This window comes from Notechis scutatus, chromosome 2, assembly GCF_049901735.1.
Source record: "Notechis scutatus isolate UNSWTSFEM ecotype Mainland chromosome 2, rNotScu1.2, whole genome shotgun sequence".
Lineage (NCBI taxonomy): Eukaryota > Metazoa > Chordata > Lepidosauria > Squamata > Elapidae > Notechis > Notechis scutatus.
In genome coordinates, this window is record NC_142010.1 from 69933060 (window position 1) to 69949871 (window position 16812).

A 16812-nucleotide genomic window follows, 5' to 3' on the forward strand; every position below is an offset into this window, starting at 1 on the left:
GGATCGGGGTGTGTGGAAAACGATCCTCAGGGAGCCAAGCGGATTTAGGCAGGAAACTCCGATCAGGAGCCTCCCGGGATCGCGCCGTGGCGGCGAGGGCTGGTGTGTGTGTGTGTGGGGGGGGCGGTGTCTTCCAGGTGGATCGCTCGGTTCGACGCCTCGCCCGCCGCTCTCTACCAAAGGTGGTTGGTGGGGGGGGATCACTTCCCAGGAAAGCCCCGCAAGCCCTCCGAACTGGGCAGGAATTGACTGGAAACTGCCGTCGGCGGCGGCGGCGGCCGAGGGTGGAGCCAGTGGGCGGGGCTGGCAGGGAGCGAGCTAGGCAGGAGCCAGAGAAAGAAAGAGAGACGCGTGAGCGCTCGCGGCGCAGAGGACAAAGAGAGAGACCGGCGCCGCCCGCGTGGAGGCTGCGGCGGCAGCGGCGGCGGCCCACATGGGCAAGGCGAGAGCGGGCCAGCGGGCCGGCCCCCCGCGCTACCTGATCTCCTGCTAGGTTGCGCGCCCGCCGCGCTGGACCGAAGGCTGGGGTTGCGGGGGAGGGATGGCTGCGCCGCCGCCGTCCAGGTATGGGGCTCCTGCGAGCGATCCCTGATTTCGGCGCTGGAAGAAACGGTGAGGAGGAGAAAGACCTTGTTCCGTACGGGAAAGGTGGTGGAAGCGCGGCGGGGTCCGTCCTCCTAGGGCTCTGCGCCCCCGCTCCCTCCTCTTGTCCCCCCACCCTTCCCCGAGGCTGCCCTCCGCTCTTCACGTGCCGGTGCACCTTAAACGTGTCAGCCTTTAGGAGCGTTTGTCCTGCCTCTCTCTCTCCCCCCCAACCAACCTCCCACCCGGAGTCAGGCGACTGGGACCATCATCTGGGATTAGAGATTCGTCGCCTCCTGGTGTTTGGGCACCTGGGAGCTTGGCACGGCCTGGGAACGTGGCATCCCTTTCCCGTGGCTGGCAATGGACTTGCCAGGTGGCGACCGGCAATATATGGGGGAGGAACTCAACGGGGAGGGGAGGCAGCAGAGAGAAGCTTGGCGCGTTCTCGCTTGCTTGTGGGAGCGCGCGCTTCGGCTCTGCGTTTCGTGTGTGTGTGTTGCGCGTGTGTGGGGGGGGGGGCGGGTGTACGCGCAAATGTGGCTTCTTCGGGGCGCAAGAAGTCTAGGATCGGTGTGTCTCGGGCAGCTAAGAGGTGGCGGAGGGGAGGCTTTAAAGCGTGGGTGACACCGGCACAACAGTAAACTGAGCCACTATTCGAAGAGCTGGTCTCTATGCATCACGGATCAGGAGGGTTGGTGGAAATGCAGGCGGGAGGTGGAGGAGCCTTCCTTACACCCAGTTGCCTTCTCTGAATGGAGGCCAAGAGGTTTTCCTAGCTGTATCTTCTCCAGTCATGATTATCCAAATGCTGTGTTTAGGAGAGCTCAAAGTTAGTAGAAAAGATGTTTGGGGAATTGGGGTTGGGGGAGGAGAATGCCCATTGTATCCCTTTTTTACTAGGAGAGATTAACCACAGTGAGGGGCCTGGCTCTTCTCAACCCTCACGCTTCTTTCACCAAGACCCATTTCTGTATACAGTATCCATACCAAGCTATGGATCTTTAATTCCTCTTAAAATAGCATGTAGTCTTTTTCGGCTCAACCTGCCATTCCAGGTTTAGCTTTTGTTATGGGCTCATTTGTTCTGGGCTGACTCCAGGTGTATGGAAAGTAATGAAAGAGAGAGAAAAACGCCTCTGTGTGCAAACACCTTTCACTTCCAGGGCTGCACTACTACATAATTGAGGGAACGGATCCAGGAATGAGGTTTGGCTCCTTTCCTTCTCAGGCAGCATGACTTAGTTCTTAAATCAATCCTGTACATGATGCCTACGTGGTTGTCTCCCTGAAGTCACTGGGAATCAAGCCTGACTTGTAGGAGACTTTAATTGTCTATGTATGCGACAGTGGCGAGGTTGAAAAACAGCATCTTTCTGCTGAGTTTTTAGCCTGAGTCTGAATCCTTGCCAAATCCAAGGCAAGGATTTCACCACCATTGCAGGTCTTAGAAAGGATAATTTAAATTATTCTCCGCTAGTCTCTGAAGTAAGAGTGAGGGGTAGTTAGTTCCCCGTCTTGTCTAGATGTCCACAAATCTATCCTTTACTCCCCACTCCCAAATCCAGGAAAAAAATCTAATTTCCTCGCTTGTACACAAGCACGGTTAGAAAGACAGGCTTGGATGAACAAAGCTAATATGTGAGAGTAAGCCACAAGAAGAATCTGGAGCAGGGATTGAGGATTCAAGATAACTGCATTAAGGCAGCCCAGAAATGAGCTGTAAGGCACTTTTATCTCCAAAACCAGCATTCCAGTCTGATCCTATGTCAGAAGCTAAAGAGTCAAGCGGGCACACAAAGGAGAAGAAAGGAAGTTCCCTTATCAAGAGCCACCAGAAGTTCCAGCTGTAGGTCAGAAGCCTCTGTTCTGGCTGGATTGATGGTGGTCTTATCTCTCCCTAAGCCATCTGTGTTTTGAGGCATAGATATTCAGGTAGACCAGGCTTTTGATGCATTGCTTTTAACTCCCCCCACCAGCCACAGCCATGTTCTATTGCTTCCCATTGATACCAGCCTTGCATTAGGCCAGATTCATGCTGAGGAAAAACCTGTGCCAAAATGTAGCTAAAGCATTGACATTTATGGTCATGATTTGGTGCTGGAATCTGCAGCGCCTAGTACAGGCGTCCCCTTTATTTAGGAGTGGGTACAAGGAGAGGTACTGAATTCTTGGTTTTGCACAAATCCTGTTAGTTTCTTTTTCTCACACACAACACAGAACGTTAATAACAGACTGGTTTTAAAAAAACCGTATACCTGAAGAATTAACATGCGTTTTATAATATGTACTACTGTATCTAAATATCAGTTAAATTTAGCTTTTCTAGCCTTTTCTGTTGGCAGCAATATTTCTGCTACTTTTCTGAACTCCCAAATTCAGTATAAAAGCAGCTGGCATTGTTTTGGAAAAGCTTCCATGCTCATGACATCATGCACAACTGCCTTATTTATGCACCCATAGAATTATCATAGCATAATCCTGAGTCCACTAAAAATTCACCAAATCTTTTATCCTACAGTGACCAACGATTTATGGCATCTCTAATTGCAATTTTTGTGTGGAAGATACTACAAAGGCCAATTAAATCAATGCCCTTCTGAGTGCAAGATCTATTAGACACATGACCACTCAGCATGTATTTCAAGGCCTTCCATGAAGGAGAATTCCACAGTTCATGTGGCAGCCTGTTCCACTGACTGACAGTTCATACACAATTCTTCCTGATGTCTAGCCTGATATGGCTCCCAGTAGTTTTAACCCATTGGTTCTGTCCTTTGGAGCATTAGACAATAAGTACAGTCTTTCAACTCCTCAGGTAGTTGTGTATTGTTGTCATATCTTCTCACACATGTCTCTTCTTCTGTAGGCTAAACGTATTCCAAACCTACTGTTCTCTATTGGGCTTTGTTTTCAGACCTTTAGCCTCCTCTGGACTTGTTCCAATTTGTCACTGTACTTTTTCAATGATGCCTATGATACAATTACAGTGTCACACCATATTTTCTCCCCTATCTGTGCCTGTATATTTTATGTTCTTCTAGTCTGTTTTAATTGGGATTGTCCTGACCTCATATACTAGAGGAGAATGTTCAAAACAATCTTATACTGTAAGGTCTTTAACTTTTTATAAAGATCGAATATGGTCACAGAAAGAAGTTTTTTCTGATATTAACATCTCGTCTTTGTTTCAGTTCTTGACATTGTGTACTTAGGATGTGATTGAAGCTCTATACTTTTCCCCAAAACCGTGGTAACCAGAGCAGTATGCCAAACCAAGATTTAGATAAGATAAAAGCAAAGAGTGAGGCTTATTTTAACAATTCAGAGTTTTTGACAAAGAACATCAAAATGTTCAATTTGCTGCACATCTGCTGTATAAAACAGGAATGTTTGTCCATCTGTTCTCTACCTATCTATCCAATTCTATTTGCTGTCTTGACTAGTTAAATGTTATTGGGCAGTAACATTTGCTGAAGGCAAGATGAAAGTTTAATACTTTGCTCCAGTGCATTGTAAAAATGAAAATAACATGTTGAAACTAACCATTGGAGAATCATAGTTAGCAGAATATAGAATGATACAAGATACTGTTTAAGTCCAAGAAATGTTGACATTTAAGAATTTGCTGGGAAAGAAACTGTTTTGTGATCTGCTTAAAATGTAAAAACATTAAGTGTGTTGGTAGGGAATTCTAGAAGATGCTATCCCAATATATTTGGAGAGGTCCGAATTAGTGAAGCTGTTCTTAAATTGCTCATCACAAACTGCACTTTAATTTCTGAAATCTTGATTAATCAATTTAAAATTGTGTTTGTGAGCCATGGGGACATAGGCAAGAATGAAGTACAGTAGACAAAAATGACATACTGGAGGCAGTTCGCATTTTCTAGTTTGTGGATTAATTTGGGTTCTGAAGATTTGGGGATGCAGTAGTTTAACCTCAGTGGTAATAAAGTTTGGGGTAAGGAAATAGTTCTCTTTTGATATGATTGATCTTTTTAATGCTTCCATGTAACTGTGATTAAAGAGGCAGAAGAAGCTAGATTTTTTTTTTTTTTTTGCAATACGCCTCCAGAACGCATTGCATTCAGTTTTGCTTATGGATGTTCTATAGTCATCCTTTTGACTTTTGTAGATACAAAAATTTGGATGGATTGGCATTCAGAATCTTTCTGGATTTTTATAGCTTATCAACAAGTAGAAAATCTATTTGGATCTATTTTTAGAATTTGTTGGATTGTCTCAAATAGGGAAAGTATGGCCTAAAGATTGTGTGAGATCTTGGATTAACTTCCCAATGTGGATCTTTGGGCACTTTCCAAATTTTATCCCCTTCTGTCTAGCTCCAAAGCCTTGGAGTCAGAACTTCACATGCATTTGTTTCTAACCCCGCCCACAGGTAGACTGTGGACTTCAACAGAGGTAGAGCTGATTTTAACCTGAAAGAGGTTTCCACACAGGTAGAATTTCTGCAAAGGCTTTAATCAATTTTTGTAATTGAATTTGGTAGTATTAATTTTTAATTGGCTTAGGTTTTTTTAAGCTGTCAAAAGCTATTATATAAACAGCTCTCACATAAGGGCATTTTCAAAATTTATGCACTTAATTGTGCTATTGGTTTGCATTATTAAACCATGTAATACAGTTTTAAGATGAGATGATCACCTAATTCTGTAGTAAACGTTGTGCCTATAAAAATATTGAAAGGCATCCTATCACTTGTAGTATTAATACATCTAGAGCGGGGGTGTCAACTCAAGGCCCGCAGGCCAGATTTGGCCTGTGGGGTCCTTAAATCTGGCCTCTGGGACCAGCCTGGAAATAGCAAAGGGCAGCCCACGGTGCCTCAAGCAGCCAAAATGGAGCGGGAGGAGTGCATGCAAACACACACACACACACACACACACCCGTGGCCCGTTTTTGGCCCAGATGGCCTCCTGCAGCACTTTCTGGCCAAAATGTGGCACAGAGGGGCACACTCATCCCCCCCCCATTTTGGCTGACAGGATCCTGTCTCTCCCCCATGGCCAACCCACAGAGGAGAAGTACATGCTGATCCGACCCTCAAATAAATCCAGTTTGACACCCCTGATCTAGAGGGTGCTAGTTAGGAAAACAGTGAAGAAGCATGTGCCTGAGAGATTCTAAAACTAAAATTATAGAGTTGAAAGGGTCCATTTAGATCATAATGTTCAGTCCTTTGCTCAGTGCAAGAGTCCCAATTAAAGCATTCCCATGCACTACTGCTTAACCTCTTTTGGAAAGATCCCTTGGTAACTGGTTACCACTATTGAACTCTTCTTACTTCTTTGAAGTTTTCCCTATCATTGGAAAATTCCATAAATTGGAATATGTCTTCTTGTATCTTAATCCTTTATGCCAAGTACTGCACTCTGGAGTAATAATGAATAGGTTGTGAACCGCTGAATGATGTTCTTTCAGATATTTGAAGACTGCTACCATAACCTACCTCCTGCCTTCTGTCAAGACTCAGTTCCTTCAGTCTTATCATAGGCCATCATTTCTGCTCCCTTTTTCATCTTTATTGCCTTTTGCTAAACCTGTTCTACTTTGTCTGAAACCTTCTTAAAATGTGATGCCCCAAACATGAGACATTTATTACTTGAGATGGGGTTTGATAAATGCAGAGCAAAGTGGAATTTTTACTTCTTAAAATATGGAAACTGTACATCTGTTTTTGCAACCTAAAACTTCATTTGCCTTTTGTTGTACCTTCTTAAGAATACTGACTCTTCCTCAGTCAATTATTACTCTAAAGTATTTTTTCACAGGGCCTATTGCCATGTTAGGAATTGCCCATTTGACACCACCCATGTGTTTGATTCCTACTTCCTAAGAGGTAACTTTTCATTTGTCTTCATTAAATTCCATTCTTTGACTTTCCAGTCTATTTGACTTTCTTTAACCTACAGTACAAAAATTCTAGGATTTTTGTTTTCCCTCTTAATTTAATTCCCTGTAAATTTAATAAGCATTTCCTTTACCTCCTCCAAGTAATGAAGAAACATGTTGAAGTGATTAACCCTTGTGGCATTCGACTTGATATTTTCCTCCTGTTGATGCAAAACTGCTAATGAGCATCCTTTGAGTATGATTTTCAGGACACCTGGTCATGTCATTCATCCCACACTAGACCAAGTCCTAGGGTAGCACTGTTTTCATCAGACCACGAAAAGCCAGTAGGTTGTCCCCTGAAGAAGTGCTAGAGAAATCTTCTATTCGCACTTCACATGTGCTGCTGAAAATATGGGCTGAGAATGTCTTTTTCCAAAATATTCTTTAAAAATATGTATATTTGGCTGGAAGTATAACAGCTCAGTTCTGAGCAGTTCTCAGGACAAGAAGGAAAAGAACACGAGCTGAATGGCAATGCTAACACTTGTGGGGGTTCTTCCTAATGAAAGTGTCCAAATCCTTTTTAACGCCTTTGTTACCAAGCCACAAATAGCACTAATATTCCCACTTGGGTGTAGGAATAGTACACTGAATAAATCTTGGCAATTTAGGCTTACATACCATGTGGCAGCCAGGCTTTGAGGGTGAAGCTGTGAAGTGTGTGGGTAGAAGGTTGTTGGTGAGCAAAGGAGCTGGCTGCCAATGCCGTCAGGAGAGGTGAGGCAGCATTTTCGTGCTCATAAAAAGCTCATAGCTTCGCCCATAGAAATGTAGATAGTTTCATAATTTTTTGAAGCCCCTTTTCTCAACCTGGGTCCTTGCGTGCCAGAGAGTTTAGCTCACATTCTCCTTGATACTCATCATCTTGGTGCAATTAGTTATAGCAGTGGGACCCGGGTGGAAGACCCCAAGCTATCGAAGACTCTTGTGTGAACACAGATGACAATGGGCATATAGTGTCAGCATAGAATTGGGTTGCGGATTTGAGCAAGGCTGACTTAACTTCCTAGGGCTGCTTTAGGTGAGGAAGACAGTGACTGAATTAAGTGCCTCTGTTCAATTGAGCAAGCAGCTTTCCATTCTTCCCCGTATCTGCTTGAAAATGCAGAAAATACATGGTTTTAACTTATTGTTTGAATAAACTGCAGTGGTTGGGTTCACACAATGCTCTACAGTATGTTTGTTGTAAATGATGTGCAGCAGATGAATTCACACACTAGAATAATCCAGAATCAAGAAAACCACATACAGTAACTGCAGAATGTGGCCCCTGCTGTAATATATTCTTGTTTTGGGAAAGTGGGTGCTTGGACCCTGGCACAGTTGGGCTTCCTTCTGTGAGCTTATGCTGAATTGCTCACTAGGAAAGTGGTAGCAAATCTAATAGAGGCTCTGCAAATGTAAAACTTGCCTATCTCTCTTACACTGACCAGCATTGTCTGTCTGTTTACAGAGAAAGCGTTCCCATCAGCACTGCCATCGGTTCCCCAAAGCCCTAACCTAGCAATGGGAAGAAGTTGGGCTGGGTGCTGGTGTTACTGGTCATGCCAACCCAAGTATCCAAGAACTTGGGCAGTTGAAGAAAAGAGCAAAGGTCGTGTCCGCGAACTTTCCCAGCATTCTCCTTTCCTCCATCGGGCTCCTTTAGGGGCAAGAACTCCTTCTTCTTCTTCTTCTACTTCTTCTACTTCTTGTTTGTGAAAGGCTCAAGAGTTCATCTTCGCATCTGAAGAGAACCGTTTCCATGGCTGGAACTGCCAAGGGCTTACCGAAGACTGTTGACTGAAAGTGTGGCAGCACGCAGACATCGGCTCCCACCAGCACCATTCCAGACTGAAGTAGGGCCAACAGGAGCACTTGGATTTCCAATTTGTGCCGTAGTGCAGGCCAGGGGGACTGAGGGGCACTTATGGCCCCATCGGCATGAATAGGTTGCAAGGAAGGCAGAGACGATTTCGCCCGCAGAAGTAAAGCTTTCCTTGCCTCTTTGCAGAAGAGGTGGGAGAAAGTGGGATCTCCTTCATCCCCCTCCAAGCTGGAATCTGAGAAGGACTTTAAATTCAGAGCCTGTCAAGAGAAATCTCTGAGGCCCTACCCTAATTCCCGGAGTAAAGATGGTGATGTCCCACGGCACCTACACCTTCCTCACCTGCTTTGCTGGCTTTTGGCTTATCTGGGGGCTCATTGTGTTGCTATGTTGCTTCTGCAGCTACCTGCGACGCCGCATGAAACGGAGACAGGAGGAGCGGCTGCGGGAGCAGCACCTGCGCACATTGGAAATGGAGCCCTTGCATTATGAGGGCTATGGGAGCCCTGCCTACGGGGGAGGTTATATCAGAAGCCCACCAGGCATTCCTGTGCCCCACCGACTCCGCATTGAGCCCCACCACCCTCAACACCTCCCACCCCCGAGGCCTTGGAGCTGTAGGCATGGTAAGAGCCAAAAGAGGCCCTTGTGATGACTTGTGGCTGCTTCTTAAGGGGTGAAGAGCGGGGGGGTGGTGTGTGGCTTGCCAGTTTCAGTGGGAGACCAGGAAGAGCTGACACTGACTTGAAGGCATGTAATCCTCAGTCGATGCAATACACGGGTTTTATGCTGCTGGCTTAAAACCCCGTAAGTTAGCCATACTTGTCTTTTGTAGTTGAGAGATGTTAAGTCTTCAAAGGGTTAGTCTTCCATATTCCGCCTAATTTCAGTTCCTTTCTTACAGAATGGGAGGGACTCTCAAGATAGTTCAAAGGGTTCTATCAGTGTCATGATGCCCTATGTGTGAAGATGCTTCTTGAAGAGGAAAGGTGGATAGGGAATTCCTAATCCTCCCCCAGCACCTCAGATATAAGAGGACCTGGCTGTAAGAAAGTTGAAGGAAAGGAGGGGGAAATCTTCCTCCGGCCATTGTTCCTACTTCATCCAGTATTGCTAGAGAGAGAGAGAGCTTAGGGCTGGAATCTCAGTCAGTGGGCATTGTGGGAGTGTTGTTACCAATGCAACTGTTGCTTCCACTCAAATGGCTGCGATCCTTTTGCTTGCAGAACCAGACCCATCTAAGCCTCCTTGCTACGAGGAAGCAGTGCTGATGGCTGAGCCGCCACCCCCATACAGCGAAGTCCTGACAGACACGCGTGGCTTATATCGCAAGATCAACGCCCCCTTCCTGAGCCACGAGCAGCCAGAGAAGCAGGAGCAGCCGCCCAGCTATAAGCCCCTTTTCCTGGACCGGGGCTACGGCTCAGCCCTCCACCTGCCAAGCTCAGCCGGGCAGGGTCCCACCTGCACCAACCTCTACTTGGAGTCTGAGCACTCACAGCATCTCTTCCCAAGCTGGACAGACTCTGAACTCAGCACCAGAGACAGCTACGAGCCCAGGCCCTGGCATCTGCCCGTCTCAATGCCTTTGTTTGGCAGGACTACGGCAGTGTAGCGTGCCACATTGCAACCTATGAGGGACGCTGGTTGCTGCATGGATCTGAGCAGCCTCTTCCCTTGGCCTGTGGGGGCCACCAGGCCCCGTAGTGCAAGCCTTCCAGACATGCCTGGGCCGCAGTCTTCACAAGCGCAAAGATCCCCATTGCAACTGACCTCTTTGGCCAGGGCGAGATCGGGGCTGGTCTCCCCATCTCACCCACTTCCCTTTCTCTGGGCCCACTACTGGCTCTGTTGGTGCTGACTGTAAGGGGTTGGCCTAAACTGGCTTGGCCTAAACTTTGTTAAAACGATCTTTTGTTTGTTACATTTTGACAACAATAAAGTTTGTGGAACCTGATTTATTACAAACCTGGTACTGGCTGCTTGAGTCTGTGCACAAGAAAGGCGGATGTGGTTTTTCCCTTTAAAGCAATCCCACATGTACAGTGGCACAAAGTTGAAGCAAGCCCACCCAAAAAGACACAGCAGCCATTGGGACAGCCTGTTCCAGGGCAGCATTCCTTTACTACCAGCGCCCCCTAGTGGTGCCTTCTTTACCCTCATTGGACAGATGTTTACCACCATTCCTCCGTGCTCCCTTACCACATAAATGCTTGCTGGCCCACATAAATTTTAAAAATTGCACAATCCTCCCTCCCCAACACTTTTTATAAAGTACATTTCTAACCATTTATGGTAGCAGAGAAAAGGATGCCACCAGAACTAAAAACAAACAATAGATTTGTTCTCAATGGTTTCCTGTAGAACTCAGCCGACTTGCAGTTCTTCAGCAATTGCCCCCCACACTTCTCCCCACCCCCTTTTTTCAATAAAGTCATCCTGGATTTCAAAGCCAGCTGCCCTGCTTGGAATCAATTTATTTATTAACATACATAAGCACATTGCTGTTACAGAATTTGTGCTTTCCAAAAAAAAAAAAAAACAATTACTGTACGGGAGGGAAAGGAAACGAAGCATGGAATGGACGAGGAAAGAAGAAAGAGAAAGGAGAAGGGTGCCCCATCCAGAGTGTCCCCTTGTCCCAGGCTCTCAGGGCAAATAAAAAGACCCGAGGAGAAGGGCCTGGAACAGGCTCGCTCTCAAGACAGACGGCCGCGGAGCGGAGCTGAGCTGAGCTGTGGGGGAAGGAACGTCTCTCGCTGCTAAGGTTTGCTGGAACCCAGAATGGGCAGGGCTTCTGCTTCCCTGGGAACAAGGCCTCTGGGGACCAAGTGGAGAAGGGAAGAGATGGAAGCCAGTGCCTTGCCCACACAGGGCCATTTTATTGCCATATTTTATTTTTAGATTCGTGCAAAATACTCAAAACTCTCTTGGCAGAGCCTGAGTGGAGGAAAGGCCCTCCCGCCCTCCCCCAAGAGCAGCACACCTCACCCCCATCCCAAGAGATCAACCCAAATGGCATAAATGGCATTGGGACAGGGGGGATCTGAAAAATCCCCATGGGCGAAGGCAACAGGAAAAGGGGTCTGCAGGGAAGCTACCAACAAAGAGGGGACCAGGCAGATTTACACATTTCCTATTTGACACCATTAGAAAAAGAGAAAGAGAGAGAGAGAGAGAGAGAGAGAGAGAGAAAGAGCGCGCACTGGAAAAAGTTACCCCCCCCTCCCAGATTTTTCTATCTGGCCGGGGTACAATCTGAGGCCATGGACCGCAGGGCTACAATATGGAGCAAGGGGGCACCAGGCCCTCACTGCGGCTGCTCCAGGCTTGCAGACACTGGACTTGCTAGGTGCAGGGTTGAGGAGTTTGGCCTGAGAGTCAGCCTTAAACACTGCCCCCAAAGCTCTCCTCCTCTTCTGGCACTGGGTCAGCATCCCAACAGGTGATGTCAATCTCTGAGGGAAGAGAAAGAAGAAGAAGAAACAAACAAACAAACAAACAAAAACAAAAGATTAGCTCCAAGCAGGGTTGGCTGTTTTTGCCTTCTCCAAGGAAATCGCTAACGCTTCTATTTCAGGAATCCCGAGGGGAGCCCATTTTATGCCTCGACAGAAGGTTAAAGTGTGTTCAGGCATTAAGAATGTCTGACTGAGCAGCTGCAAGGGAGATGCATCCACCAGATTCACCTCTTCATCCCCTCCGTCGCTGGGGAAGCCTGAAGGACAGCGGTGGTCCTGCTTGAATGAAGGAACCATGATCCACACGATAGGACAGCATTCCCAGAGTCCCCAGTCACATGAAATCCTGTTTCCATGTCTGGCCTAACTTTGTTCAGACGTTCCCTGTCTATGAGGACAAGACGACCATTGCAAGGCCTACGTGCATCTGTTTATATTGCCCTCACAATTGGCCACTCTTGGAATCACAGAGCTGTAAAGGTCCACAGGGGTTATCTAGTTCAAACTAGATAAACTAAAGCATATTTGGGAACTGACCTCTACCTCAACCAAGAGAGAACTCATTACCTCAGGCTGCAGCCTGTTCTCAGGCTGACAGCTCCTACAGGCAGGAATTTTCCTTATCTCTAGCCTCAGCCTTGTACTTTTACCCCATGCTGGCTGGGAAATTCTGGGAGTTGAAATCCACGCATCTTAACATTGCCAAGCTTGAAAAAAACACCAATCTAGATTCTACGTTCTTCCCATTAGTTCAACTCAGGATAGCTGTTTATCCAGCAGAGTTGGAAGGGACCTTGGAGGTCTTCTAGTCCAACCCCCTGCTTAGGCAGGAAACCCTATACCATTTCAGACAAATGGTTGTCCAATCTCTTCTTTAAAATTTCCAGCGTTTCACGCTGGTGGCTCATGCTTAACTTGTGGTTGACAAAGACACTCAGATTCGTTTCATAGGTACCACTGCCAAGCAAGGTCTACTAGAGTTTATATTTGTACCTTACGTTTTTTTTCTATCAAATGCAGAATTTTATATTTCTCCCATTTAAATTAATTTCTTGTTTTTTTTAAAATGGAATGGATTTATCTAAGCCCACCTATAAATATCAGAGCCTACCTGGGGGCTTATTGTAGAACACTGGAGGAGGAGCTTTAGCAGAGAGTTCTTCTGATTGGTTAAAATCTTCATCTTGTGATTGGCTAAAGTAGCCCTCGCTGGTCTGGAAGAGAAAATCAAATTGTTGCACGTGCTCTCCTTTGAAAGATGCTCACGGTGTCTATTCCTGCTTTATGAATACCGAATAGCATCCATCATCTGTGCTTGCCTGTTCCACATCATTACAATTTGCACAAAAGGTTGCTATTCATTAACACACATTTGAAAATAAGGGAAGGCCCGTCTTTTCACAACTCTCATTGTACAAAAGTGTTGTAAAAAAAAAAAATCACTAAAAATTAATTAATCCACATGAATGGAACAAACACTGTTTAAAACTGCATAGGAATTCATCCATCTTTTCGTTCATTTACAGTAAAGGAAACTCTAGATATCACTTCTCCAGTAGCAAGGTTAGCAAATACTTCAAGTTCAGAGAAAATGATAAATTTAAACCCAAACTAACAAAACCCACTAGTTTTCTTTGTCTATCATTCTATGCTTCTCAATCATACCTCTGGAATGATATGACAGCCTGGTTTACACCATAAGTTAAGACAACAGCTGGGTCGTCACCATGCTTCTCAACCCTCATAAGCCACTCAAATTTCTTTCAGCTAATCCTGCCTGTGAAAGTGTGCCACGGGAAGCCGTGCTATAGTAGCACCACATGCAAGCTTTGTTCTGCTTCCAAAGGCCGGCATGGGGATTGCAAAATTTGCTTTGGAGCCTCGTCAGCCTTACCTGCGTGCTTTCCTTTTGGGCAGTCTCCCCATTGGTGAGCAGTTGGGGCTCCTGGTGCACCCCAGAGGCCTCCTGCAGGGCATGCTGGTAGCTGAGCGTCATCTGATGTAGCCCTTCAACAGCAATCATGCTGGCTGGCTCCTCATCCTGATCCGCATCACAGAAAGTTGCTGGGGGCTCCGGCAGGTCATTGAAGTTCAAGAGGTTATCTTCAGGAAGGCCTGCAGAAGACGGGGGCTCTGGTGCCCCTGGAGGGACATCCACCTCGACCAGCATGGGGGCAGGCATGGGAGGCCCGTCGCGAAGATCCCATGGGGCTGGAGTGGGAGGTCCACCCTGCTGGAGCTCCCAGGCATCCGGAGGGTTGGGTTCCACAGCGGTGCTGTCGTTCTGCCACAGGTCAAGAATGTTCTCAGAGGGAGGCGCAGGCGGTTGTGAAAAACCAAAGGCCTCCCCCAGATCCAAAGCCTCCTCGCTCTGCACAGAGACTGGGGCTGCTGGGAACTGAGGCTCTTCTTTGGGAGGCGGGGCTACTGGGAAGAGAGGCTCTTCTTTGGACTCTGGGAGCACCATGTCTTCAACGGGGCCAGTCCCACTTGGCTGTGGTTCTGTCCAGTCGGGGCCTTGCCAGGCTGTAGCCCCAGGAGGCTCTTCTGCTTTCTCCACTGGTTGTTCTTCACTGGGGGGAGCCCAGTTTGTAGCAGATGCCATGCCTGTCTCTTCACTGCTCGGGCTGGAGGAGTCTGCAAGAGGGAGGAAGCAAGAGGGGTGGTGGTGTTTGGAGGGCGGCAGAGGGCCGGGGCCTCCACGAACTGGACAGAATGCAACGATAACCAACATCCTGCTAATTTGTCTGGGGAACAGAGACAACACTGACTGTGGAGACAGGAGCAGGGCCTACCTTTTAAAGCATCCTGTTGCGTCACCTCATCCAGGGCACGCTCAATCTGCTCACCCACTGGCGTGGAAGCCGTACTGGAGTCACAGGGGCTACTAGCAGAGGCAGAGGCCTTTCTGTGTGTTTCCGTCTGGCTGCCTGTGAATGAGCCACATAGGCACTCAAGAGGGAGCGGACAAGGCAAAAGCCACAAGTCCCTGAGGCGCAGGGCCCCCCAAGTGCATACGGAAAAAGATGTGGCACCTTCACTTGAAACCAAAAGAGCTATACGACCTAACCCCATCTCCAAAAAAAAAAAAAAAATACATGATTTCATAGCCGAGCATAGAAACCCAGGGTCCTCCCCGTAATCTCTCTCTTTCTCTTCCTCCTAGAACAGTATTACAGGGCAAGGCTGTCCTCCTTTTCTTTTCGCTGACAAACATGCTGGAAAGTGAAGCGGTGTAAGCCCCCCCTCCCCCTTACATTTCCTGCTTTTGATGGGGCCAGGTTGACAAAAAGCAGAAGGCGCTCTGGAATCACAGAACAATAGAGAAGGGCCTGACTCGAGGGAATGCAAGGCTACAGCTGCAGGTTTCCCTGCTGCCAGATGACGTTTTTAAAATAACAGGCTATATCCATCCATCTTTCAGCTGCTTTCGGAAGCACAGCCCACAGCAAGCCATAGGAGAAGACCGTTGTGCCAGATTCTCAGGGTCCCCAAACCACACGCGGGCAGCCAATTAACCCAGGAGTGCTACCCCTTGGCTTTTCCCTGCCAACACAACCTATACAGAGATCCTCCTCCCCTCCATCCCCAAAATGCTGTGTTGTTAAATGCTGCCGCCCGTGCTTTAGCTTCCAGCAAATGAAATTTACTTCAAAAGCTTAAAACTGGGGTTGCCCCAGGGGGTGTTAGTACTTCGGCCTGGGAAACCAATGGTTGGATGTAGGAGTTTTCCTGGAGCAACCCAAGATTGCGTTAATGGGGAGGGAGGGCACATGAACGGAGAAACTCTCTGACGATTGTTACTGTGGAAACCTCGTTCAAGACCTCACTCTTCCCAGCACCGTTGCTTTCATCTGAAGCGAGGAGGCGCTGCTTTTCTGCAACAATGCGATGCTGTGAAACAACCCTGCGGGTTTTGACCAGGGTAGCACCTCCCCCAGCCCCTCCTTGCTAACGTTATAGAAGCTTTTAAATGCCAAGTTGCTCCGGGGAGCCTTTCCCTGATTCTGTCAAGACATCTCGTTTTTTTAAAAAACTCTTTATAGTGTTGGTGAGATTGTCTTATTGTTTTTAATTGCAACGGTTGTTATGTTCGCTTTCATACTTTATGTGAGCCGCTGAAAAGTCCCTGAAATTGTGGCAGAACAGAAACGGTGTCAATAAATAAATCCATGGGGGGGGGGTGGCTATAGTTTGATGATGATGATGATGCATGCAGCTAGCCCACAAGGAGGATGCCAAAAGAAGAGCCAATCCCTGAGCTTTCGTGAGCCAGTCTGTGATGGGTACTTCCTGCACAGTGACAGGCTCCTGGTTCCTGCTTTCAGAGGCGAGATGAGATGGAACAGGGCAAAAATAAGGGAAAAAAAGCATCTGAGGCCCCTTTTAGAAGCCACCTCTGCAAACCAACTTCCCAAAGCCCAGCCGAGACCTGGCTACCTACATGGGAAGAAGGAAGAGAGGTTTGGTGTGCGGTGGCAAGTGATATAGGGGAAGGGAGTCCGTGGAGGGGAGGAAGAGGAAGAGGAAGAAGGGCGGCCCACTGTCAGGTGTCTTTATGAAAGGACAGTGCAGACGACCTGCTGAGAGAAAGACAGACAGACGGACGAAGACAAAGAAAGCAGAAGAGAACAGTCAGTCTTCCGTCCAGCAGCCCACTCCATTACCCACCCCCGTCTCCTGCCACTGGGCGGGCCGTACTCAAGTCCAGGGCCAGAGAGCAGGGAAAGAAGGCAAGTCCCTGAGAAGCCAAAGAGAATGAGAGGACACTGCCAGGGCCAGTGCAGGAGGAAATGGGAAGCACAGTTGGGGACTATGGAACGGGAGGGCCAAGACAGATCAGCGTGAAGGGCTTGAGCAGCTATGCAGGAAGGTCGAGGGAAGAAAAGAGAGAGCCAAGAGGCAGGAGATGTCAGTAGTGATGGGAAATGAATTTCCACTTGAAGTAACTATATCTGAGTCCCCAGAGAGCAACCAAATAGACAATATGGAGGTCCACAACGTAAGGCATAATGCAGAAGATTTCAGAAAGTACGGCTTTTG

The 16812-nt window shown here is 47.4% G+C and overlaps 2 protein-coding genes across 3 annotated transcripts in view; one reads left to right on the plus strand and one right to left on the minus strand.

The window, feature by feature from the left end:
- The first annotated feature begins 342 nt into the window (after positions 1-342).
- PRR7 (proline rich 7, synaptic) lies at positions 343-10276 on the plus strand. Of its 2 annotated transcripts, XM_087955071.1 has the most exons (4): positions 343-612; positions 6378-6422; positions 7935-8934; positions 9535-10276. In XM_087955071.1, exons 3-4 carry the CDS (start codon positions 8616-8618, stop codon positions 9921-9923), a joined length of 708 nt encoding a protein of 235 aa, XP_087811197.1. In that variant the 5' UTR covers positions 343-612; positions 6378-6422; positions 7935-8615; the 3' UTR covers positions 9924-10276. The 2 variants fall into 2 exon arrangements, with proteins under 2 accessions (XP_087811197.1, XP_026529169.1); XM_026673384.2 differs by lacking the exon at positions 6378-6422 and having other exon boundaries at positions 7955-8934.
- Positions 10277-10752: 476 nt separating this feature from the next.
- DBN1 (drebrin 1) overlaps positions 10753-16812 on the minus strand; it is a 50067-nt gene continuing 44007 nt past the window's right edge. The window contains 6 exon segments of the mRNA XM_087955070.1: positions 10753-11766; positions 12881-12983; positions 13664-14406; positions 14565-14699; positions 16214-16302; positions 16304-16352. Of these exon segments, the coding sequence (XP_087811196.1) occupies positions 11696-11766; positions 12881-12983; positions 13664-14406; positions 14565-14699; positions 16214-16302; positions 16304-16352 (1190 nt within the window). The 3' untranslated portion in view covers positions 10753-11695.

What these genes read in the sequence shown, in the direction of transcription:
- PRR7 (XM_087955071.1), top strand. Translation starts at nt 8,616, where the DNA reads ATGGTGATGTCCCACGGCACCTACACCTTCCTCACCTGCTTTGCTGGC. An exon ending in GCCTTGGAGCTGTAGGCATG is followed by an intron (nt 8,935 to 9,534) that starts GTAAGAGCCAAA and finishes TTTTGCTTGCAG; the next exon opens with AACCAGACCCATCTAAGCCT.